Source organism: Helicoverpa armigera, chromosome 18 (genome assembly GCF_030705265.1).
Source record: "Helicoverpa armigera isolate CAAS_96S chromosome 18, ASM3070526v1, whole genome shotgun sequence".
NCBI classification, from domain to species: domain Eukaryota; kingdom Metazoa; phylum Arthropoda; class Insecta; order Lepidoptera; family Noctuidae; genus Helicoverpa; species Helicoverpa armigera.
Window position 1 is genome coordinate 918,189 of NC_087137.1, and position 26,091 is coordinate 944,279.

Below are 26,091 nucleotides of genomic sequence, written 5' to 3' on the forward strand. Positions count from 1 at the left end.
GTTTTGTGAAGGGTCTTGCTTGTTCACAGCATGGATGTTGTGGGAAAGTGGAACACATTTAGATCGTAAGTTAGAGCATAGTTTACATTTTAATTTTTATGCAATCCTATTCAACTCCAAACAGGTGTGAGCTGTGCAATGCCTCGTTTTGCCCCGTTTATAGTTCAAAAAAAGTTTTACAAATATTTCGCTATCATTCCATTAGGTTTTTTTATGTAAGTTCTTCCAATGAGAACAATTTGTTAGAGTATTTAACATAATTTATTAGTAGAAATATATTAGTAAGCATTTATCACTTTTACTGACAACATTGATTGTTACTATGACAACAATTTATCGATTTAGTCAGACATAAATTCATTTGAACAAAGTTGCTGCATATGATGAAGCAAAGCAGCCCAAAAGAACGTAATTCTTTAAGAACTATACCATTACAGGCCAATGAATATTTTCCCAAATATTTAACACAAAATACAACATAGATTGTAGCCATAAAGCAACAATAAATCCACAAAGCGTTCTTCCTTACTATTACTTGGCACCCGATGGATCCACATTGTGGAAACGATATATTTTATCTCCTGAAAATAAATAAATAATAGCTCTAATTGACCAGATAACTGAATAGGAAAATAATATTTTTACTGCCGAAATAATCTGTATCGCCTTTTGGCTTTCGTCCATACTCAATTATGTGGAAAAATCATTCGTCATATTTTCTTTGAGGAAGAAAATCTTCGGAAATCTGTTTATGTGGCTGATGTGCCAATAATAGTTTTGTTAGGAAAAAATATTGCTGGCTAACAATATGTTTTTTCTCTCATTTTCGTTGAGGCTTCGGTTTCGGTTTCATAAAGGACGATTAAAGGTTTTTGTAGGCCAGAACTATGTTTGATAAAAAGGATATTTGCTGCGCTGGAGATTTTTTCTCTCTTCGCGTGGAAAAGCTAGCCTTTATTGATGAAAGTTTTATTTTTTGTACAGGCAACAGTTATTCTCATAGTTCCTTGTAATTTTTCTTCTCACGTTGTTATACTTTTTTTACCCTCTTCCTGTTTTGAGTAATCTACATTCTTCTGAATAATAATGGGCCAACCTATATTTACCAAAAACAACAAAGTTAATGGTATTTCTTGTACAACTTACAACACATCAAACGTCTTCGAACCCTTTTCTGAAAGCAGTGGTTGTATATTTTTACTTTTTATAGTTTTTGCAGATTCCTCAACTTTCTAAGAGCAACTTAGCCTTGCGTTATATAATTTGATATATTATATTATGTGTAGTTACTCTTTAAATATGTATACCGACGATTTAAAGAAAGTGACGGACAGAGGATGGTTGGCTTCCACAGATCAATATGGTTGGTGCTCGCTGGAAGAGGCCCACGTTCCTTAGTGGACTGCAATAGGCTAATATGACGATGTATACTCACTGGCGACAAATCCTCCCCTCTGGTCTCGTGTACAGAACAGTTAGTATGGGCTATGGCGACCGACTCTGTCCTCTCCTCGACATCACCTCTATGTAGTCGTCTTCTAGCTCGCTAAATATCCCCGGCGGCGGCATCTCGCGGTGAGGGAATCCTGGGGAAAAACATATAGTGTTAGTTGTTGAGAAATAACAAGAAGACTTTTTTTCTTGTCCGAATTGATCCACTGCTGGGCAGAAGTCATTTTGTTTCCACACCTTTCAATCTTTCCAGTGTTCTCACCAATCAGAATTACACAGCTTAACTAACCGCATATCTCCTTTATTTAAACTAGCAACATAATATTTCAATCAGAACCCTTCTAAACTATTAGTACAAAATCCAGAATGAAAATGAAGATCATATTCATAACATTATAACAAAAATATTTTTTCATCTTTCGACTGAAAAGGTGTTTTGGCAATTAGGTAAACGCAATACGCAGCCGCAAAATCAAACCTAAAATATATTATCTACCTTCTTTATCTATCCACCAAAAGTTTTCCCACACAATCGCCTAAAAATTACTTAGAAACACAATTGTTTCCATATACCTATGCTACAAAAATTGTGAAATACATTTTTCCGTAACAAAATTGTATTAAGCCTTCCAACTCTGAAAGGCTTATTCCAAAAAAAAGAGACATTTGAAAACACTTGAAATAATTCCATTAGATACCAGCAGACGAGTTGATTACAATTTTACATTAGAGCTGTAACAAAGAGTATCGTATTCGACGAAACTCGACCCTGAAGCGACCCGGTTACACAGGTCGATTTTATTTCAGTGGTATTGATTATACAGTGTGTAGGCTGTGGGCGGCTTGTTCAAGTTTTTCGGCTACTTTTTGAAGGACGGTGGGCTAGGAATTGTTGAATTGAAGAGCACAGAAGTGGAAAATGTTTATTGGAGAAATACGCAAGTTACTAGCATTAGTGAAATATACAGTGCTCCTTACGATGGCATCGATTGTATTAAGACAATATAGAATTTTACAGACAAAGATAATATTACTTAACATGCTTATATGTAAGTGTATAATATCTAAGATATGGAAACTGCCTTTAAAAATCTGATTTTAGTTACATTTTAGACCATACGTTGTATTGTATCATGGACCGGCAGACATACACGTATTGTAAAAAGACCCATACCCTCAAATTAACCAAGCAAAAATTACGAGACCCCTTCAAACTTTTACGAGATCCAAAATAAGGGTACAGATAAATTAGCAGGGCTCTAAAGATCCGAGGTCTATTCACCACCAAAACCCAGATGATTTTTTAACCCCCTCGTGTTTCGCAAAAACACAAAAGGCTGGGGTTTTTTATACCCAAGGACAGTTTGATTAAGTTAGTTTGACAAGTGGGCCGGTCCCAAAGACCCTAAGATTACTCGCTGATAGGGTTAACGTTTTCAATTATAACTTGTTTAATCGTTTTGTTAGAGGAGTTTGATTGTTTTTTTTATTTGGTTTAACCAAAGTCTAGAGAAAATTGGTAGTTATTTGGGGGTGGAATTAGAAAATTTGTGAATTGAGTTGCAATAATTTGTTTGCGTGTCAAGGCTTAATTTTCTTTAAATTAGCTTTTTTAGAAGCCTGTATAGTTTCTGTATTCTCGGTTAGCTGCAGTTATTACCTACTACGATGTTCAAAGTATCCATCAAAGAAGGCCTATTTACCTATTTCAAAAGCAGTTGTAATTTTCTATGATAGTCAAAATTCAATAAGAAAAAAAAAACTATGCCGTAACAGAACCTTACAAAGAAAAAACCTCCTATTTTTCTTCAAAAGCTTTATCTTCATAAATCAGTCAAACTCACTCAATCCCTAATCACTTGGGACCACAAAATCCCTATTAGCACCTTATTAAAATCCTCTGAAATAAGCCATCAGTCCCCTCACTTCAGTGTCAGGGCTCGTCAATAAGGACCCTCGACTGTCGATAAGAGATCGCATAATGAAAAGCTGTTTTTATAAACCCGATGCCTTTGATAACTTGCGTCAGGTAGAAAGAATGAAGGTTAGATGGGAAGTGAGAAAGTTGGTTCCGTATTTTGTATATTGGTAGGAGTTTTTTTATGATTGCATAAATGATAATCAATATTAAAGTGGTAATGAACTTGCAAATAATTTAAAGCAGCTTCGTTGATACTATATCTGGTCATATTTCATTATTTTGGTTTACGTGAGTACTATCTATACTAATAATTTGAATTTATATAAATTGTTTCTTTTGCTTTTAGTAATGAGCTTGGTTTTCTGAAGGACCCTAGATCAAAGTATTTGATCAATAGGCACCTACTTAAAATACCACGAACGTAGTTGAAAAAAAGTTTCAGCAGGCTGACTGATCGACAGCAAAGTGATTGTAAAAAGGGTTCAGTTTTTCCTTTTGAAGTGAGGAACCCAAAAAAAGTAATTTTCTCGGAAGCTTTAGAAAGCAACGAGCCGGCAACAAAGTTGGTTCCACCTGGCTAAATACTGGTCGGATTCCAGGCATATATGTGTATGTATGTATATGTAATGTGTGTGCTCATGTGTATGTGTATATCCTTGTTGAACATATTTAATTTTATTAAGTTTCTAAATCGCGTTTAAAAGGAAAGTTGTGTTAGTGCATTTTAGTTATAAAACAAAAACAAATTAAAAACAAACATAGGATATATAAGTGGTTTTCTCATTAGTTTCAAACTAGGCAGAGCCTGTATCTGGCGAGCTAAGCAAGGGTTTCTTAAAATAACGTAAAGTAGCTGAAAATTATTCATATGTTTATTAACCTTATCTGCCCTCTGGAAATTCAAAATAATATAAAAATATTCAACTGTATTTACAGTCAAACGCTCAAAATATATGTTCTTCTGAATCAGGGAAACAATTTTACTTAAAGCATGCTCGATTAAACATAAATGACGTGTTACCGACGTTAAAAAAGAGAGTGTATCTTTTATTTTTTGTCATTTTTGATGCGTGATGACGTCACGCGGAAATGCCAAGCGTATTCACTCGTTGGAATTTTCAGACGAAGGGTAGAAAGTAATATATTTATTTGTCGAAAATGCGAAACGTTTATTAACCGCCTGATCATAAAAGTGTACGGTTATTTCAAGGGTTGGTTGTTTGATGTACCTACCTAAGGATATCTTATCGTTGCTTAAATAGTTTATTTGAAACATCCACAATAATTTAAACAATACCTACATATTGTTTGGTTTACTACCATTACATAGGTATACGTGTTTTTTTATAAAGTGCAATTCGAAACAAGATAAACTTCGATTGAGATCGAAATACACCTCAAATCCATTACAACCAGTCGAACCAACCCACAAACTTTAACATTAACTAAAACCAGCTATCAAATGTAAATTAGTCAGAAAAAAGGACAGAACATTAGCCATTCTGATTGATAGACAGGCCCCAAGTTTGAGCCAATAAATAATGAATTTAACCATCATTAATCATTCATCTGAAAGCCTTGACAGGAAAAACTGTTTAACGACAGGATCGGGTGTCGATATGGTAATTTCAAGATTTGATTTGTGGTATTAATTTACGAAGCAATCAATTTTTTATTCGATAATTTTGGCCATCCATTTTGTGGTTTATCACGTATTTATAGCGATGTAAAAGCTGTGATGTGGTCGGGTTGTATGACGTCAAAGTGATTCGGATTACAGAGTAAATATGTATGTAATGACTACAGTAAATGATGGTACTTTTTGTTGCGGTCAACCAATGGATGTATGAATAATGGTAGGTATAAAAAGAGGATATTATTTACAACTGAAATACACGAAATTGGAGGTCATACTCAACACAAAATCAAAGTTTTCACAACATATTTTCCAAAGTACTAAATAATAAAAAACAAAGGCTTGCCCCTAATTTAAGGTTCAGTGTACCCACAAGAAGCTTCGTAATACTTTTTCCAGGTCAATGATAATAGACACAAAAATTAAGGTCATAAGTTGGAGGGGCGAAAAAATACTGTTACTTAGCAACGCGGTTTTGTAATGAACATAGGTAGCTATATGTACTATATGTTTCTCGTGGTTTTACCTGTGTTCTCTGGATGTTACTTCCCTACTAACAGGATAAAAGAAGACTGTGATACTATAAAATAACGTAGCTTTAATTTGAAAAAGAATTTTCTAAATCGGTTTAGCAGATCCAAGAAGTGCAGAGAGTTAATATCAGAAACTCATAGACATTACCTCAAGTATGTTGGGATCGGTTTCCAGTCTACCCGTCTACCTATAATGACCTCCACAGCCCAGTTACCTAGGTATTCAGATAACCTTTGGTAAGACTGGTTACTTTCAGGCTTCTGACTAAAGACTTTCAAATGTCAGCCGCGGCCCAGTTACATGCCTTCCTAAACCCGTGCAACTTGTCAAGTCTAAGTGACCTCAGGTGACCCCAGGTGACCCCACTCAATTATGAGAGTCTTACTTAGTTATTTATTTTTCCCAATGTGCGCATAATTTAATGGCACTCAGAGATGAGAGAGTTTCAAAGTGGTACCGCGGCTTGTACTTACAATTTGTTAATATTTTTAAGTATTATTTTCTAGCACATGTTTTTCCCATTTCACTAATTACCTACTAATTTCTAAATGTACTGATTATTAAATGAGCAATATATTTATTTTTTTACCAAGTGAGCTGCAGGCTTATGAGAGGTACAACGACTGCTACTGAGTAGACTTTCCGAGTTTGGCTTTATATGCCTACCACACGGGGGTGTAGGTAACACCGCCAACTTCCAGTCTCTGGGCTGCTTTGTGAGTTTATAAAATCCAAAAAGTAATTTTAACCAACCCAGGAATTAAGCCCAGGATGCATACCACTAGCGCTTGCAAGCACTGCGACAAACGGGGCAGTAAATATGGAATTTCTTAAGGTATTAAACACTCAGTTACAAGCTAAAATTCAGTCTATAACCTAATAATAATTAATACCTATGTTTTTAGTAAACCCTTTATCTCATAGAAAAAAAGATTGGCATAAGCACAGATGGTTTGCGTACAAAAAACATAAAATAAATTCTAGAGCTCCCATGTTTATGATAAGCAAAATAGCAATGTACATTTTTTGGTATTTTGTAGCTCACTAAAGAATGTTTTGTATGAAAAATATCTACGAAAAAGATATTTGTACCAGACCCCAAAGAAATGGAGACTATGAAATATTCATGAGCAAAACCTATTATATTTATTCAATACTGTGGAATCCATTGCAATGAATAATTGTATGAGACATGCGGTATTTTATTCACGTTTTATTTAAATATAAACTAGTTACTGTTTGCGGGTTTGGTCACCTTGAAGCATCTGTAATGTAACTATGTACCTATATCATTAATAGTTTGAACCTGCATTGCAAACAAATAGAAAAAAGGTGGTTATATCTTATCAAAAATATACGATACATAAAATAACATAAAAACGATTGCCAATTACCACGACCAATTTAATTAAAATTTTCCATCCACATTGTACAAGACATCTTCAGGCTTATTAACAAGAGTGAAAAAAACACATTTTCCATTCAAAACCTATTATAATATTTGGTCTTTGTTAAAAAAGTTCATTGTACTCAGCATTACAGAATTTTGCCCTACTTTTCTCCCCTTGAGAAATGTGATGCGCGCCCTTTTTCACAAAATTACCTACTTACTTGTTGGTTGTACGAAATTATTTTATTTAATGATCACTGAAAATGTACAAGAAAATATGTATATTTTTAGCAACTTTACCTCTTGTTTTTCGTATTTGTTTGAAGCAAAGTAATTTTTTTTGCTTGCATTTTCACTTTATAGAATAATTTTTATGGTCATTTTAACCGACATACGAAAATGAAAGAGGTTCTCAATTCGATAGCGTATTAATTAATTTTTTTTGAGATGTTGTGACTTTATACAAATACTCTGTTACACATGTTATCAATAAATGAGCTATGAGCAATATAACTTAAGGTTTTTTTCAAATCATTCAAAAAGCGCGAACATTCGTGCGCCGGACGACAAACATACCGTTTGTTACTCACAGAAACTACAAGTTACATAAAACAAAACACTTCCTAACATAATATAAAAACAATCACAATTTCCTATCGCAAAAGGGGTCGAGTATCACAAATGGCGGCCAGGGGAAATATATTAATATTTTTCTTTTTGCTTACACGACTGTTGCTGACAGGGATGCACCAGGCAGGTGTTTCAAAGGAAAATCAAATAAAACACAAAGTGAAGAATCAGCAGAATATTTCAAAGAACGAAACTGTTTGATATAAGAGTGTTGTGAAATGTTCTTACTTCGGATAATTTAGGATGACCATTTGCAAAACACATGGGTAGGATTTGAGGGACATAGAAGAATTAGGCTTGTCATGTTAATAACCCGGAATATGACAATCATTATTTTGGAATGCTTATTATTCTACGGAGGAAAAATATACCAGCTAATAAAGAAAATCAAGAAGCGAAAAACAGCCTCTAAAAAGGATTAAAGAACGATTCATGGAAAAGCGTCAATTAGGTGGAATTTAAGTAAAATCAACTAACATAATGCTGATAGGTATAATTATAACCAGCCAAACTCTTCACCGCTCCAAATTCGTCACTGTACGTAATCAAAAAATCTAGCAGATGTTCAAAAAAATGTGAAGAATAAAATACATAGCTCTCTAGTGAATCGAGACCGTCATATTTTGTTTCTAGGCTCTCCGTATTTTTAGTCTAGATTTTTTAGCTAAAAATACGCAATGGCGTACCTTTTGTCAGGTTACTACTGCAGTGGCCTTGGTAAACAGGGCATTGGACGCCTCGTACCTATATAGGTAATTGACGTGTTTCATTGACGTTAGGAATCGCATGACGAATAGATATGTAAATAGTGGGTATAATAGGTTTTTATAGTGATAGGTCAATAATGGTTGTTTTTTTTGTGGTGGAGTAATGGTATAAAGGTTGTAATTAGTAGAATAGAGGTCAATAGCCTCTTCAAATGATTTTTTTTTCTTCTTTGTGCTATGTACCTATAACTTGTGTGCTTGCTTATGAACCTTTTATAAAGGTGTTTGAAAACAAGTCATTCAAAAATTTATTTGTAAAGAATTAAAATGTCTGGTTTTTAGAGTAATGTCAATGAACAGCCGGCATTACCTCCAAAGTGCTATTTATTATACCAAACCACTATTATTTAACGGCTTATTATATTCCTGGTGACTAATAACTTAAAAGTCGACAAATGTTGGCATCAAATAAAATAACTTGCCAGCGATTAAATATTTTCGCGACTATTATAATATATAAGGTTCAAAATTAAGGGTGTTATAAAAACTAAAAACTAGCAGCTGCGTTTGGGTTGCAAATAAACTATACTAGTCAATTGTAATATTAGGTGAGGAGCTATTTATAATGACTTGGCGACTAATAATGTTAGTTGGGTGGCAAAGATAATATGTTACCAACTATTTCGTGCCGACTAAAAACCCAGTTTCAGGCTTCGCTTTGTGGATAGCTTTAAATATGAAAAGGAGTACAATAAAAAGGAATAAGAGTTAATTATTAATATTGTGTATCATAATTTCATGAAAACGGCGGAAGGTGCGGTGGTATTATCTCACTTGGCGCACTATGAAGATGGTAGAATTTAATTTGGATTCATTTTATTTAGCATATTGCCATTTATAACCTTCAATTAAAAAAACATTGTATTAAAAATTTAAGTTAGAAAACGAATCGCTGCAAAACCGACTCCACGTAGTCTTATCTGCCCTACCCCTAGAGTGCAATTCAAAACCGCGTAGGCGCGGAGGGGCGAGGCGGCCTGCGAGCTGAGGCGCAGGTAGTTTTAAAGCTCGCCGCCGCGGCTGAGGCTGGCCGGCAGGGCCGGCCGTCCGCCAGAAGTCATGCTTGCTCCATGTTGCATGCTTACTTCCAAGCTATTCACCTATAATTTTGAAAATAACAGCCGCAAAATATTTTTTCTTCATGCCATTTTAGAATTTATTTAAAGCTATTAAAAAGTTGCACAATTTATTTATAATATGAGCTAGTTTATATTTATTCTTCATCCAAACAATTTTAAATAGAACCTGATTTGTATTATTTATGAATGCCCATTTTCTATTTAATTGTCATCGTTAAGTTTTCGCTTAGATATTAATTCAGTTGCCAAAAGAAAAACTTGATGCTAGTTTAAATTAAAACGGACCTCATAACTGATATATTAATATGCTACCTTTGACTTATTATGATACTCCTTTTTAGCTGCCAACCCATTATAAATGGTACCCACTCTATTATTTTTTAAAACCTTTATTCGTTTTACTTAGTCGCCGCGTTAAATACATGCCTTATTTAACCCTTTTATAATTTTACCATAAACTACCTAAAATACTACCAATTAACTATTAGAATACCGGTGCCAGTTACGAAAGCCACTAATTATAGCAGTCGTTAACTGTCCTGTCTATACCGTTGTTTGATCTATACTATACGCTTATCTAGGAACATAATCTTTAGCGATCGCGGCACGCAATTTATAATAGCTTTGCTATTTTGTTTTTGGATTAGTAGGTAATTTACTGTCTTTAAAAGCAAACCTACATTGTTGTGAGAAATAATAGTCTTTTACTGCAGTTCAATATTATAACTGCTTCTGCCTGGGCCTGCAGTCTCGACATAAGATAGCGATTCGATCGCAAACTGACAGTCGCTAAATATTAACGAAAATATTCGCTTGCCATAACGACAGTAACGATAAACGCAAGTCTCGACAGCCGAGATAGCGGGCAACATCGCTAATTATCATGACATATTCGTGTCGGTACGATAGCGAAAACCGTATTCATAGTGCGGTGAATTTGTATTAAAATGTTGCATGTAAAAAAAATCCTTGTATTATAGGGAGAAATGGTAGACAAGATTTGCACAACCAATTTTGTTTCCTTTGACAATTATAAAGAAAATAGATGAACCTTATCATATTAAAACTTTTTGCATCGAACCGTGTAAGTAAAACATACCGTTTTTTAAGAAAACACATATTAAAGATCTTAATAGTTTGCGTACTTGCAATACAGACATAGAACATAAACAAACTGTCAATGTCAAGTTTGTTTGTGCACTTGAACATTGGTTTGATTTATAATAATAATAAAGGAGAACGGTGTATTCATTACTATTCATGGACGGTGAAGTCATTGAAACAGGCGCAGGCCTGCCGGGTGCCAGCAGCTTGAGCGTCAGGTAAGTACATCTACAACGAGAATTTTTTATTCCTATTCTTGGTACTTACTAAATTGAATACTTTGTATACATCCGAAGTATTCTGTGTTTACATAATGACTACTTTAATGTTTCAGGCGTAAGCGTCTGCGTAGCCCTCGTGTTACACCCGCTCAAATTGATGCACTACTATCAATATTAGAAGCGCGTCCATATTTGCACACGCGGAAATTTACCGGCTTGCAGGGCCGGGAAAATTTCGAAACGGGCTGGAGGGAGGTTGCCGAGGAGCTCAATAATCTCCCTAACGGGTCTAGAAAGACACCAGAGCAGTGGATGACGGTAAGTCTTTTTCAAAGATTGAATTGGTTTTAATTATAAGCATGTACATGCCACGTCAGTTTTTTTTTATTATTTACTTGAGTTAATTATTCTAATTGTAGGTTTGGAGAGACTTAAAAAGCCGCGCTTGCAGTAAGGCGGCAAAATTAAAAAAAGAACAAAAACGTACCGGCAACCGAGGCGTCAGCACTGCTCCCCTGACCGAGGCCGAGAGCCGGATAATTTCAATAGTTGGGGCAGATTATTCCTTTGGGACAGACTGCCCGGACGCTATGCCAGAGGAAGATGTAAGTTGTGATTATTGTATTCAATACAATTTAATATTCTCAATCTTTGAATGTTGATAACACTAAAATACTTTTATTGTTATTTACAGTTATTACAACATGAGATGGAGGCTGGGGTGGTAATCTCTGAGGTTCTCACCTTACCTCATTCTCAGGGTAAGTTTTTAAATTAATAGGTACTCAATTCAAAATATAATTATTTTAATTTTAATGTTACTATTTATTTTATTACAGCTAGAGATTTTGTGGAATTGTTACCGACTGAAACAAGTAAGTTGGAGTTTTTAGTAACTAGTTGGTTACTGCTATAATATATTTTATTATGTGTATACATCTGTACACTAATGTTACCAAAATATTAATTAACAAAATATTTTAGCAATCAATGACAGCAGAGCAACGGCTGGTTCTTCACCACCACCCATCCAAGAACAAGTGCAAGATGCCCCTCAGTCGCCAGTACTACAAATGAGTAAGTTGCAGTTATTTTGCTCACCTATGTTTATTTTCATTGATTTTTATTTAATGTGTTATAATTGATAATTCCAGCAGTACGTGGCAGAAGGACAGAAACTGTTGCATCATCAACACCACCACTGCGACAGAGACCCAGAAGAAAGAGGAGTAAGCTTAAATTTTATTTATAATAAAACATTAGTTCTGCAGGTGGGTCAGCCAATAATTCCTACAATACCAATAATTTTGGGTATTTTCAGATCTGAATCCTCGCCAAAGTGTTTCTGAGCAATATAGTGCAGCTCGACGAGAATTTCTAGCAGTTGCAGAAGCAAATGCTGCTACAATGAAGGTGTGTTATAGTGTAAATTTCCTCTTAATTATTATACACACTAGCATGCTAGAGAACATTAAGACACATTCAGTAAATCCAACGTTTTTTAGATGCTGGCAACTGCTGCTCAAGCGCAAGCAGATGCTGCCAAGATGCAGGCTGAGGCAGCCAAGGTACAAGCCGAGGCGACGCTGCAATTGGTAAAAGTCGGAAACAAAATAGCTGACGCAATAAATAATTACATAAATAAAAATAATAAATGATATAAAATGTTTTTATTTGAAACAGTACATAAATGAAAAAAGTATAATAATTATGTGAAACTAGTGTTAATTAGCCTTCTTCTTATGCGCTCTGCAACAGCTCGCCCAGAACCTGCATAACAAAAATAAAATGTATTGGTGTTAGGTATACATACATAGTAAAATAAAAAATCAGTTCATAAGTTACCTGTAACTTCTAACATATCATCATGGAATCTACTATTATCCACCAGCTGCATGGATGTGGTGGACTCTGGTTCCGGTAATTTATATGTTATCCGCATATTGTGGAGCACTGCACATGCGTTAATTATTAGGCCAGCCATATAGGGTTCGTACATTAACTGGCGTTGGTGTGATAGACATCTAAACACAGATTTTAGCACACCGAAGCATCTTTCTATGATGTTCCTAGCTGAGCAGTGTGCTTCGGTATATTTATATTCCGGTGTGCCAGGCTGTTGATGTTTTATGGGAGTCATTAACCACGGTTCCAGAGGATATCCATCATCACCTAAAAGATTAAAAATACAAAGTAATTTCAGAAGTCGAATGGGCAACCTCTTCGAGGCAGATTTATAATGTTCATTTATTTACCAAGCAGCCAAGCACGGCGGTCCCCATTTTCAAAATGTCGCTTCATTGTTGAGCGCACCGGTGAATTTGCCCATATGTGAGCATCATGTCTCGCTCCTGGCCATCGAGCATTAATATTTAAAATAATAAGATCAGGGTCACACACCTGTAATATATTAAATATGTAAGTACATATTTTTCAAACAATATTTTTAGATATTATAGAACTGAAGGTCAACTTACAGCTTGCACATTTAATGAATGGCCCTCATGGTGACCACTCACATAAGACTCCTCATTGGTCTTAGGAGCTAAAATTTTTATATGGGTGCAATCAATGGCTCCAATTACCCCTGGGAATGGCTGTGGGGCATTTCTAAATTTCTGTTTTGCCGCATGGCGTTCTCCTTGAGTCATTGGAAATTTAATATATTTTCTTAAAAGTTTTTCATTTATTGCCGAAGTTACAGCCCGGATGACTCGGCTAACAGATTTTTGGCTCATGCTACAACCCCACTGCAAGCCAACAGGTTGTTGGTAGCACCCACATGCGTAAAATCGGAGTGCCGTCAGTATCTAATAAGAAGAAAATTTAAAAAAAGTTCAACCTTAGTTATAAGAAAAAATATATTATAGAAATATTATTTATGCACGGTAGGTCGCAAAGACACTTACTTGGGACTCCACAGAAAGTCCGTAAGGCCGTCGTCTTTGGAGAGATGGACGCAGTTCACTTAGTAGCCTGTGAAACATTTCCTTTGAAATTCTATACATTTGAAGAAATTGGCCATCCTCCAAATCCAAGGGATTTTCATCGTTTCGCTTGTTTCGTGCTATTTGTCGACCCATAAGCACATCGCGTCTGTGCTCGAGCACAACTAAGTCCCATGCTAAATATTCAGAAGCCATTATTTATTAAATTACTATTTATTTAATATTTTCTGACGTAAAATAAACAAATATAGGAACGATATCGATAGTAGCTATCACTTAGCGGGCTGTCAAAAACTGTCGCAAGGAAATTCTATGACATAACGATAAATCGTTATCTTACCGAAAATATTCGGTAACTTTGCGATGACACTCGATAGTTTTGGCAGTAGAGACTACCAAAAATCGTTACGATCGGATCGTTAGGACTTATCGACCGAATTTTGTCGTTAAGCGATCGCTATCTTTGTCGAGACTGCAGGCCCTGGCCTTTTCGAATTATGTTGGAGTCGGCTTCCAGTCAAACCGAATGCAGCTGAGTACCTACCAGTGTTTTACGCAGAGGGACAGTCTACCTGTCCTCAACCCAATTACCTAGGTAACACGATACCCTTTGGTAAGACGGGTTGGTGCACTGCGTGGACCCACCAATTTATCATGCCTTCTGAAAGGCTGAGAAGCTCGTCATGACAAGATGGTCACGTATTCACGAAGTTAAATTCTATAGATATAATAATTTAATATAACTCTCAATCCAGACTAACAAAACTGGTACAATATTGCTCAATTTTATGCTGAAATAAATGTGAACATAAACTAAAAAACTCATCAGTATTTAGATTAAAATAAATTAATTAACGAAAGCTCAATAAAAACCTTCTTAAAACAATTAACTCGTATTTTACAAAAGCGCCCTAAAAACGTTACAGCGAGATAATTCAAAGAGTTTGCTCAAATATTTTACGAGAAAGTTACGTTTAACTCAAAGTCTAAACTAAATGGATTATAAAAATTACTCCAAGTACCTTTTACAAATCTGTTTACGAGTTTATCTTTGTCTTATTAAAGTACCTTTAAGTTTAAACGAAACTTGGATAATTGCTTTTTGAGATGAAAATATTATGAGGCTTTATTTTATTGTGCTTTTGAGAAATGATTATATGTATTTTAATCTTAAGAAAATAGAAGGCTGGTAGATTTGAATATCCTACTGATCCAAAACGCTATTGCTTTGCTCAATGTACCTCTACATCTTTTTCATTTGTTTTTTTTATATATGACTAGCTTCCGCCTGTGGTTTCACCCGTGAGGCGTGGGAACTAAATTCTATAAATGAATAACTAACTTCCTCGATAAATGTGCTATGTAACACTGAATTGATATTTTTTCAAATCGATCGACTATTTCCTGAGGATTAGCGCGCACAAACTCTTTCTTCAGATTTACTTACTAGAGAAAGGAATGTTGCATTACAGTGTGGAGACGACATCAAAATTCTATCTGCAGTAGACAATACATTATTGAAATCCGCAGTAAGACATTGTTATACAAGACATCTAGGTAAATCCTATACATAGGTACGTATATACTTACGTATCTATCGTGGCGTTGACCGCCGTTTTACTGCCAACCCGCGCCGGGTTGCGGATTACAAAATCTGGAAAGAAAGAAAGAAAGGTCAAGGTCAAGGTCATAGTCGTAAAGTATTTTAGTAACATTGAAGACGTTACATAGTGATACGCGTAGTTGGTGCGTTTTAATGTAGCCCATGACTTTAGTGGTAGGTGCTTTATAAATAGGTTCTTTAAGAAGTGATAGTTAAAATTTATATAAAAAGGCTGTTGATGGAGAACCTCTGTATTCTAATAATCATTAAGCACAAATAAATGTACACGAAAGTTAATCAAAAATATAACTCAAAACATAAAAAATTCCAACTCATTAAACAGCAGCTTGTCAAAAAGATTTGACAGTAAACGTCCGAAAGAGGTCGGAAATAAAGTAGGTAAACAATGAATGACCTTGACCTCACAAATGGCGAGCTGCTAAATATGACGTGGACATATTATACGGAGTGAATGTGAAAAGTGTTTGCATTCGCGAGACGAGTTTTTGGCAAATGCCGAAAGTTATATGGTTTATAACTTTTTAGACGCTTATGTTAAGGATGTAACAACGATTTGAGATAATATTAAAAGTGCTATTTATTGTGACGGAACTTCTGTCACACTTACTGTGACAGAAATAATTTTCAGACGACTGACAAGTTATGTAAAGTTTTAGAATTTTGGGGTTACACACGTATGAAAAATTATACATTTTCGAATGCTTTCCTAATTATCATTATTTTTTTCAGCCGACAGACGACGTTTAAATGACAGCATTCTTTAAAAAAAATTAGGCAATGTCTGTTTTTGTATATCATACTCATTACCATTTTCCCCATATACTTAACTACGTGCTTATTTTCCTCATTCTTGCACCTAAGTATCTCCCACAGCCAGGCAATTAGCTGTAAGACTAAAAATACCGCCCGACCTTGCCTGTCCCGAGTCGATGACACTTCATGTAACAATGTGCTGTATGTGTGGTTTATACTTAGGATGTTTTTTGTATGGGGTTATAATTAGCCTTAATACACTGTTTTTTTGACAACAATATATGTGTATAAATAATTTCCCATCTGTATTTGCCATCTATATTACAATTAATTCAATTATCATTACAGACATATAATTAACCGTTTGTATGTCGCCATTCCACGAAAACACTGAACCAATTACAATTGCAATTACAAAAATTCGATACAAATAGTCTAGTGAAAGGACCTAAACTACTTTATACCTGGTTGCGTCAAACCATTCTCTTGGGACGTGGGTGAAATTGTAAATAATATTATCAAAATTCTTCATAATCAAATTTTGTACCTTTAATATTTTTTATACGCTTTCTTTAAATATAATCGCGGTAATCCGTCCTGAGACGCGAAAAGGGATTTTGTTAGATGACAGTCGCTGAAGGGAAAAAATGGGTTCATAAGAAAGCTTGTTTTTTTAGATTAGACGTGGGATTTAAAAAAATAAGCATCAATTTTGTTAAAATAAGAATGGTAATTAATAATGTTAGGTTTCTGCCTCAAGGAGTGTTATGTATAGAAAAAGATGGGCTAGTCGGTCAGTTAGTTTAGAATAGTTCTTTTTGTGTTTTGTAAAAATACCCATGTTACGTATTAATGGGTAAAAACAGTAACACAAATCACGCCTGTTTTCTCCAAAGCTTGTTCAACATCATAATCAAATCTTGGCTGTAAAACAACACTTTTAGAACGTTAAAAATTTACAAATTCAGCCCTAAAAACGCCAAACCTTCACCACTTCCTATGTGTTTTTGCTGGGAAGAAGAAGTGGTGCAGCAAACTCCCCAGCAACATATGTCATGTCAACATATGTTGGTTAATTTAAGTTCCATTTTATGTCGTAGCTTTTTTACATTTAATGCTTGGATGAATAAATTAATAGAATTAAATCAACATCAATATTATCATCTGCCTAGCCTTTTGCCTATTATGTAGGTATGTATGTTGGTGTGGGGTAACTGGGTTGAGGGGGTCAGATAGGGCAGTCGCTCCTTGTAAAGCACTGGTACTCAGCTATATCCGGTTAGACTGGAAGCCGACCCCAACATACATAGTTTGGGAAAAAGGCTCGGAGGATGATGAATGTTGGGGTGTAGTTTCAGTATAAACCAGATCCAGGTGAGAACCAGTGTTTAGATAGAACGACTGCCTATCTGACCTTCATAAAAAAATAACCCGGGTAACCGTATATCGCTTGGTGGGACCAATATGTAGTAAAAAAGAAAAAAATAAGGATTATTCTTATCAATAATGTAGTTTATAAAACTCTAATACAACAGTATATCGAGCGAAAGTAATTCTCTTCACCTTCACCAGCCGAGTAGGTTTGTTTATAGCCCGTTGCCATGGTAACCGACCACTAGACAGAGTGCGCGACTATGATTTCATTTTGTTTCGTATTTTTAGAGATTCGATTTTTTTTTGTTTACTTTGTTATTTTGTAGTCTTGATGAGGTTGTAGTAGTTACGATAATATATTCGATCGATAATTTTACAGTCTGTCTGACTGTGATCGAAACAGTTTATGAAGCTTAATAATATGTTCCAACAGCAATTCGCTAAGTCGGTATTGTGTAGCTACAGGAATATCTTGATGCCGAAATATGATGTATAAGCACATAAAGTAAATTTCAATCAAAAATCAATCAGTTCATTATTACTTCTAATACACCTATAATTGAAAAGATGCCAGCCCCCATTACATTCTATTAACTTACTTAAATTAAAATTGCAAAACGGTCATCCTATAAATTATAAACCTGATACAATTTAAAGGTAATAAAACATAGTTGATGCGGCTCTAAAGTCCAACAAAATATAATTAAATTATTTTGCAAAGGAATTTCAGCGGTAACCAATATCCTGAAAATTCCAGCAGTTTTGAAATTCTCTTGGAAACTTTAAAGACTAAGCACCTAAGGGTATCTTGGATGCCTGTAAAGGTGACTGAATCTAACCTTGACCTTTTTGAAATCACTTATCAATGCTTCTGTGCTCAAAGAAAATATACAGAAGAGCAGGTTTTGAAGATTTTATGAGGGGCAGTATAATAGTGGTGATTTTATATGGAACAATGAACTTTTGTATAAAATATTACGGGACGTTTTATTTAAAACATTAACATTCTATATGTCTTTAAAATTACTGAAAAGGAATAATGGGATCTCCTTCTTAACGAATGAGCTGCAATTTTTGACCTAACCTGAACCTAACATTCCACAGCATTGGAGTGTGCTCAAATCCACCTGATTTCCTCTGACGTGGAATTGTAACAACGATTGCTACTATGCATTTGGGGAAACCTGCTAATGCCATGGATAATGGGATGTCTACATTTGAAGACAAGTAAATATACAAAACTGAAACAATAGCCGTATCCAAGAACAGTCCAATAACGTTTAAAAACCACTAGTGTAAGAGGAAATTTCGATTGAACATTCCAATGTATATTTGTTTAACAAATTCAATAAATAGTTTGCAATAAAAATATGGCCGCTGTCGGTTTTAATCTTGAATTTGTTTGGATTACCGAAATCATTGTTTATGCTAATAGCGAAATTGCATGTTGCTACTAACTGATACATTCGTGCTTTTCTCACTTAGTTACAAATTGAAATTTAGCAGGAACTGTTTTCAATATACGTAACGAAAAAACGAATTTCATCTGCCAAGCTTTTGCCCAAAACTATGGTTGGGTCCCCTTCAGGGGAATTGGAGATTCAGCTAAGTAACAGTGTTTTACATGAAGCGACTGCAAATCTGAACTAATTGCATCTGAATAAACCAGTTACACGGTCCCTTTGTAATACTGGTTGTCAGATTTTCTAGCTGCTGATTATCCGTAACGACTGCCAAAGATGTTCAAATGACAGCTGAGGTCCACCATTTATTGTCACTTCCGAAACAAGAAGGAATTCTTCATGACACGATGGATCCACGAACCGACTGTGCTCATTCTTGTGGTTGATTGACTCTTGCGTTGACCCTGTCATTTAGCTACAAACTCCTCCTAATCTACAGATTACATGACTATTACTACAACTTACATTTTCAGTGTTTACGAGGCAACTTTATTCACCTTCAAACTATAACATTGCAGTATTCGTAAAAACAGCAAGGTAACCTTACTTTTTAAACTCTGCATTTACCAACTTTTGGCCGCAAACGTGGCATAAAAATTCGTTTGAAAATGAGCCAAATATGCTTTTTTACGAGCAAAAACTGCTAGACTATACGAAAACTAAGCTAACATTTGGTAACGTTATTTAAAAACTAGTCGTTAGTGAAATAACTGTTATTACGTTTATGTTACTTTTGAAAGTCATTTCATAAATGATATGGTTACAAAATGACGCAGTAGATTGTTTTTTTTTTGTGTTGTGTTTTTTTTCTGTTCTGTTCCAAATATGTTTTACTTACTAGCTTTTTATTCAAAAGAGTTATTATGGGTACCTACCCCTTCATAAACATTGCTGGTTTGACACCTTTCAGCCTTTATAAAAAGCAAGCTCCCGAAAGCGGTTTCAACCTCTACTTCTTCCCACACCCGGATAAAAAGTAACCTACAGGTTATTTTGGTACATAAGCTATGTTACTGTCAAGTTCAATCATAATCTATTCACTAGTTTCAGCATAAAAGGCATAATACATCCAATATATACACCCATACTAATATAATACAGCTGATTTTTTTTTTGTTTATTTGTAGAAAGGCTCCGAAACTGCTGAAACGATTTAAAAAAATCTTTCACTATTGGAAAGATACAGTCTTCCCGAGTAACCTAGGCTATATTAATTTTACCCTCGTACGTGCAGTTCCCACAGGATGCGGGTGAAACAGCGGGGAAACGGCTAGTCTACATAAAAGGTAATACTTTCAAGCTCAATAAAGTTTATTACACACGATACATCAACGCCATTTAAATTCCTTTTGACGTAAACACTGCGAAAACTGAGTCGTTAATTTAAATTCAAATAAATGTTGCCACTCTTTCAGCGAACCGCCATTTTAAGTTGTCAAGTTTTTACATTTAACTGTTGTAATAAATATGGGTGAAATATTACGAGAAATGGCATTTATTTATGTGTAATTGAGGCGATGATGACTGTTGAATGGGTGAATATATTGGACATACGACTCGTTGATTTATCATAGAGGAAAATGTTTTACCTACAATGTGTACAAAAAATATGTTGTAGACTGTATTCTCGCAGTAAAAAATCGCGTTTCTAGTGAAGTACTTCTGTGGTCTCATGAAAGTTGAATCATTGTCAAGTTTCATCAAAATTAGACTAGCAGTTTTTGCGTGAAAAAATCACAAATATTGATAAATCTAAACTTACGCGTTTATAACAATAGTTTGATTAGACTCATGACATATAGAAATCACCTATTTCATAATTTATATATTTTATTTCTGAGTATTCTCTAGAAAGTAAATATCTTAAAAAAACTACTCGGTATACTCAAATACGATACAAAAGAGCAAAATTGTCCCGAACGAACTTATGCTACAGTTATTCTATTCTAAACGACACACTCCCCACAACATTATGTAAATATAAATACCATAAGTTTAACATTAGCATAACAAACACCATATGTGTGGATAGTGAACCCCATAACACTTCCGAATGACTTACTTCGTAAGGAGAGATGAGCGGTTTCTTTCCAACTTGGCGAGGAGCCAAGACCCGCCTTTTCCGAGCAATCTTCACTACTTTGTTCTAGTTTTAACATCTAAGAATTCAGGTAAAGGTTTTGTAATGTGTACTTACTGTGTGTCCTTTATTTGAGATGTGATTTAGTTTTAAATCCGCGACGCAGAAAGAGGGGTGTTAGAAGTTTGAACGAATAAATAAATAAAAATGAATAAACGCAAAGTGTGTCTGTAGGTATGTAGCATGGCTCTTAAACGTTTGAAACTATTCCGATAGTGTTTTTTTTTAATTGAAAGCGCTAAATAGCTTCTAGCAGCGGTAGCTAGAAGATTCTGAGCCTGTTTTCTTGCAAGTTGTCAATGAAGATTTTACGTTAAATTACTACTTAATGCACCTTCGGAAAAAACAAGTTTCCTAGGAATATAATCTATTTCGAAACTAAATATGTACTAGTATAATAAAATTGATTGAGACGTTTTACAGTGAAAACGATTTTCTCTGGAAATCAACCTCATTAAAAAAAATAAAAATATGATGAATAGTATTGCGGTAGACAGATTTTAATAAAACATATTACATACTCGTATATTTACATCGTTCACTGAAATGACCAACGCTTCAGGCTGTTTGATTTCGTGTTAATGAAATTTGATGAAATCTAATTAGGATTAACCCTTTGATGGCTAATTTCAATCAGTTCACGGTTCCATGCTTTGGGTTAATTAGCATAATTTACCAAAATACCCCTCAAATAATTAGATGCCTACCTATTGATTTTACCTCTTTTTATAATGCTACATTTTATTCAATGTATATTTATCTAAGTATCTGCCACTAATTTTATGTTAAGAACACGGGCGTTTTTGGTACTTTAAGAGGGGTATATCTCTTAATCCCGACGTGTTAGTGCAACTTTATGTTCTGGACTTCGATTACGTATTAAATATTAGAATGTATATAGTTCACTTTTGCAACAAAAATGCATGATCAGTGAATCAAACCCCATGTTTTGATGAAACATTTTCATAAAACCGGAATCGTGGATTGCTTTTAGCTTAACCTTGACATCCTATAGATTAGTTTGCTCTTAAGCCATCAGCTTTTTTATACATTGCTTATATTATAATGTCTAGCAATTGAAAATTTTCCACTGTTTACAATATAAAGATTGAAAACTTCTCATTGAAGGACGCATGAAATATTCAACGTTCTTTTGTTTATGTTGGATAGTCCGATATGATTTGCATATTTTATTTATGTTATTAAAAGAATTGTGAGGAGAAATTATTAGAAATCTATTTCTAGGTTTTTTGAGTGATTGGTGAAGGATTGTAATGGACGCGTAGGATAGTGTTTCTGAAAGCGAAAATGTATTTTTCTATTGTAATGCATAGCCCACTATCAATAGCCTCAAAGTATCTTGTTTTTCCGTTGCAAACTTCGAAAAAAATTGTTTATTAAAAAAATGATTTAAAAAGCACTTTTCCTTGTCAGCTTTGCAACATGACAGCATCGTCAAAATGCTCTCTACCGCTTCCTAGTAATTTAGCTGGAAAAAATAAGCAGCCTTGATAAACGAAGTTCCTTGCACCACAGCCTTATTATTACTTTTTTGTCATACTTATAAAATAACCATAAAAGGATAACGTAATAATATAGCGTAAAATGTGTTACGTACAAAAGTACACAATATAACTAATGAAGTTAATAGGCCGGCGCTTATCGGCCCGTTAAACACTACATGTCCTGGCAGCCAGCCAGATAGCTAATAAGATACGATCTTAAGTAAATACACATACAAATCAATGTCCATTTGAAACATGAGCACACACTTATTTTTGCAACGATATGATACAGCAAGAACACTATTTAACTAATCTTTTTTAAGGTTGGATATCATCAGATCCTCTCCAACTCGAGCAGATTTTTAATTCTCTAAAGAACCAGATAATTTTATTTGAGGAATTTCGCAGCCACTGCAGTAACTAAGTAAGGACTGTGGGATTGTTTGGGATTACGGGATTGTTGGGGCTGCGGGATTGTTCGAAAGAGTTACCTCGGACCTGGTACGTAAGGGCAGAAGAAGGAACGTGGTGGGTTTTAGTCAGTAAGAGTCTGACACGCCCTCACGCTGCTAAGCCACAGTGGGAGGGGTGATTTGATGATTTAGGGTGCTGTAGGATAGATCAAAAGAGTTATATTTAAACTTGGAAATCGGCTCTTCGTGGTAATCTGAATCACTTAGGTATATAATTCTATTAAATTCCATGAACCATAGGTGAGATAGTCTGAACGTTTACTTCATGGTATAATTTTACGTGTCTAGGAAATGGCGTATAAAATGGTAGGTAACCAAAAATAGACACGATCTTATTACGAAATACTTCTCATTTTTTTATATGTTGCTAATGTAGGATTCGTAGTGAGAACTAGGTATAACGTCCCAGTAAGGGACCTTCTTTGAAATGAAATTTGACCTTCCCAATTTTGGCCTTTGACTGTATATTCATTCTATTTTGACCTTTTGCCGCGATCTGGGGGTGTTCTTACATAATATCTTTATTTTGGGAATATAACATGATTCTTAATGATGTAATAATTCCTAAAATAGTGGGTGTTGACTTTTAGAAGCCATCATTTATACAAAATAATGTATTTCTGGTAATTAAGATTTTACTCGTGGAGCACTCAAAACGTCAGGAGATAAAGTATCTAATGAAAGATACATAAAAATAGGGTAATGTGTGAGCACGTGTGGTTTCAATGCCAAACAATGAACCCAGATTATTTCAGTATCTGGTTAATTCATTGAGAAAATATCCGTTTTATAGTAAGTAGTTCAAGATCGAAAATGGAAGGTGATTGATGGTAGAATTGATGAAAGAAAGATGAGGCTCAGAACTTTAATTTTTTATAAATAATTCTAATTAAGATTTAGTGGCCCGCAATTCCCATGACATTATAATCTCATCTGTTATCGAATACCTATATTTTAACTATGTCTATTATAGTATCTACTTCAGTGGACTTTTAGTCATCAAAACATATCGTTTCGTAATTCTCCTGCAGATACAAAATATGTTGCACCATTTGTTAAATCTGTAATATCCATTAATACTCCAGTTTTATTTTATTCACAAAAACTTTTCCTATACTCTGTCTAGAACATCGATTTATCTCTCAGCAGACTTATACATTTCCATTAAGAAATGTTGAAGAAACAAAGTTCAGTTCTAAAGTAAATATTATGTTGAATTTACACAGCGTAGTAAATTTAGAAAATATTATTGTATTGTGCTGTTGAATTTATGAGCACCACATGATATATTTCTCTTGTAATGGACAGGGAACTAAAAATACGGAAAGATGAGGTAAGATCTCTAGATGTAGGTAGGATTAAAATAGTTCCAGGAACTACGGTTACCATTTTTTCCATTTCTACCTTGACTGCTCTTGATGAAGCTGTAGATGAAGAATAAAGTGAGAAAGATCTTAAGCATGAAGAAGAGAAAGCTCTGAATGAAAGGGAAGCAACTAATGAAACTATAGTTGCATTGCTTGAAAGATGATAGAGCTGGAAAGAATGTAATTTTCGAGATGACTTAGAATAGAAATAAGATAGAATAAGAAATTTTATTTCAAAAAAGTACACGTTCTTTTACCATTAGCCCCAAACTAGGCAGAACCAGAAAACTTCAGATTGAAGTAGAGCATAGTATTGAAAAAGAAGACAAGCTACGTCGACTGTCAATTAAATTGGGATAGAGTACGATTGAAATAAATGATCATGTATCAATAACATACCTATATTCCAAATTGTTGATATAAAAAGGCGGTTCTTATCAAAACACCAATAATAATTCATATTAGGTTACAAACTACATTCTACCAAATGACCAGCAAATATATGATTTATAAACTACTACAACAGACGGCAGTGGCAGATAATGCCATTGGTATAATCACTAAGCTTGATATATTGCGAGACCACAATGATACTATTGATATTCAACCAGAAAATGGAAATCTAGTACCCAAAGATAATACAGATCAAATTTACCAGAGATTTATAGAAGAAATAGATGCTTCTATTAGAAAGCTAGATCTTAGAGATGATCTTAATATGTAAATAGTAATAACAGATATTGGGAATATTATATTTGGGTCAACGATAGACCATTACCCAATTATAATTTCTTTTGGAATCGGGTCTGGCTTTTGATATAATAAGCAAGATCTCTAATTGGTTGGAATTACATTGGTATACTAGCTACATACTTCTTCGATGAATGGGCTAGCAGTGTTTTTTTTTTAAATAAGTCTGGTAATAATTCTTGAGATTACCGAGCTTAAGTCAACAGCTTAATAATATGTATTAGTAAAGATATTGATTGTTAGTGTAAATATAGGAAGATTATATTTAGTTCAGTTATTAGCCATTGAAATGTAAACGAAGTAATTTTGATGTATGTTTGGGCTTGTGGCATATACTAGGAAGTTGGCGGTTTGTTTGTTTTTTCAACGGCTCGGTGTTTGCAGTATATTTTGATGACCTTCGTAGATATTGTGGATTTTAATATTACTGGATGTTGTTTTAATGCCGTATTTTTATCATAGGTTGTTTAGTTTTATAATTGATTGAAAATATACGATAGAAAATAATATCGTATCATATGTTTAGGATTGCACGATAAACTGTAGGTCCCAGCTGTCATTTGAACATCTTTGGCAGTCGTTACGGTTAGTCAGAAGCTAGTTAGTCTGAAAACCAAGGGGTATTAGGTTGCCCATGTAACTGGGTCAAAGAGGTCAGATAGGCAGTCGCTTCTTGCAAAACACTGGTAGATACCGAGAAAAAAAATGAAATTTCCTTGGCAATAAAAATAAAGAGTCCGTAAATGTGAGCTGATTATTATTATACCACAAGTTAAAGCTTTAGGCTTTACCAACAATTATGTGAATCACGTAAAAGATTTATAACGTGATAAATTGTGTCGAGGAAATATTTATAGGATAAAGGAACTATTTGTTGAATGCTGTTATTGAGAAATGGAGTAAATCTATTAGGTATATTCTAGAAAATATGTTTATTTTTGGTTTGTTGAAGATGCGTTC

General features: G+C 34.5%; 3 protein-coding genes across 7 annotated transcripts in view; 1 reads left to right on the forward strand and 2 right to left on the reverse strand.

Moving 5' to 3' along the window:
* The window catches only part of LOC110376725 (potassium voltage-gated channel protein Shaw), an 82,946-nt gene that overhangs the window by 21,819 nt on the left and 35,036 nt on the right, over positions 1-26,091 (reverse strand). For 4 of the 5 annotated variants that reach the window (XR_007511623.2, XR_007511624.2, XM_049846131.2 and 1 more), the window contains exons 3-5: positions 15,273-15,336; positions 1,436-1,586; positions 530-581 (exon numbers count right to left, since the gene is read on the reverse strand). Coding sequence is in view for 2 of the 5 variants with exons in the window: in XM_049846131.2 (XP_049702088.2) it covers positions 530-557 (28 nt within the window). In the remaining 3 variants the exon portion in view is untranslated. The remainder of the gene's footprint in view (positions 1-529; positions 582-1,435; positions 1,587-15,272; positions 15,337-26,091) is intronic. The other variant, XM_049846146.2, reaches the window with a different exon arrangement.
* LOC135118071 (uncharacterized) lies at positions 10,157-12,399 on the forward strand. The gene is made up of 9 exons (XM_064039020.1): positions 10,157-10,731; positions 10,848-11,052; positions 11,154-11,339; positions 11,429-11,495; positions 11,574-11,609; positions 11,719-11,811; positions 11,889-11,963; positions 12,056-12,147; positions 12,240-12,399. Exons 1-9 carry the CDS (start codon positions 10,670-10,672, stop codon positions 12,390-12,392), a joined length of 969 nt encoding a protein of 322 aa, XP_063895090.1. The 5' UTR covers positions 10,157-10,669; the 3' UTR covers positions 12,393-12,399.
* Positions 12,390-14,163, reverse strand: LOC135118070 (putative nuclease HARBI1). The gene is made up of 5 exons (XM_064039019.1): positions 13,644-14,163; positions 13,212-13,544; positions 12,990-13,134; positions 12,580-12,906; positions 12,390-12,504 (listed from the first exon to the last, which is right to left on the reverse strand). The coding sequence occupies exons 1-5, from the start codon at positions 13,875-13,877 to the stop codon at positions 12,443-12,445; spliced, it is 1,101 nt and encodes a 366-aa protein (XP_063895089.1). The 5' UTR covers positions 13,878-14,163; the 3' UTR covers positions 12,390-12,442.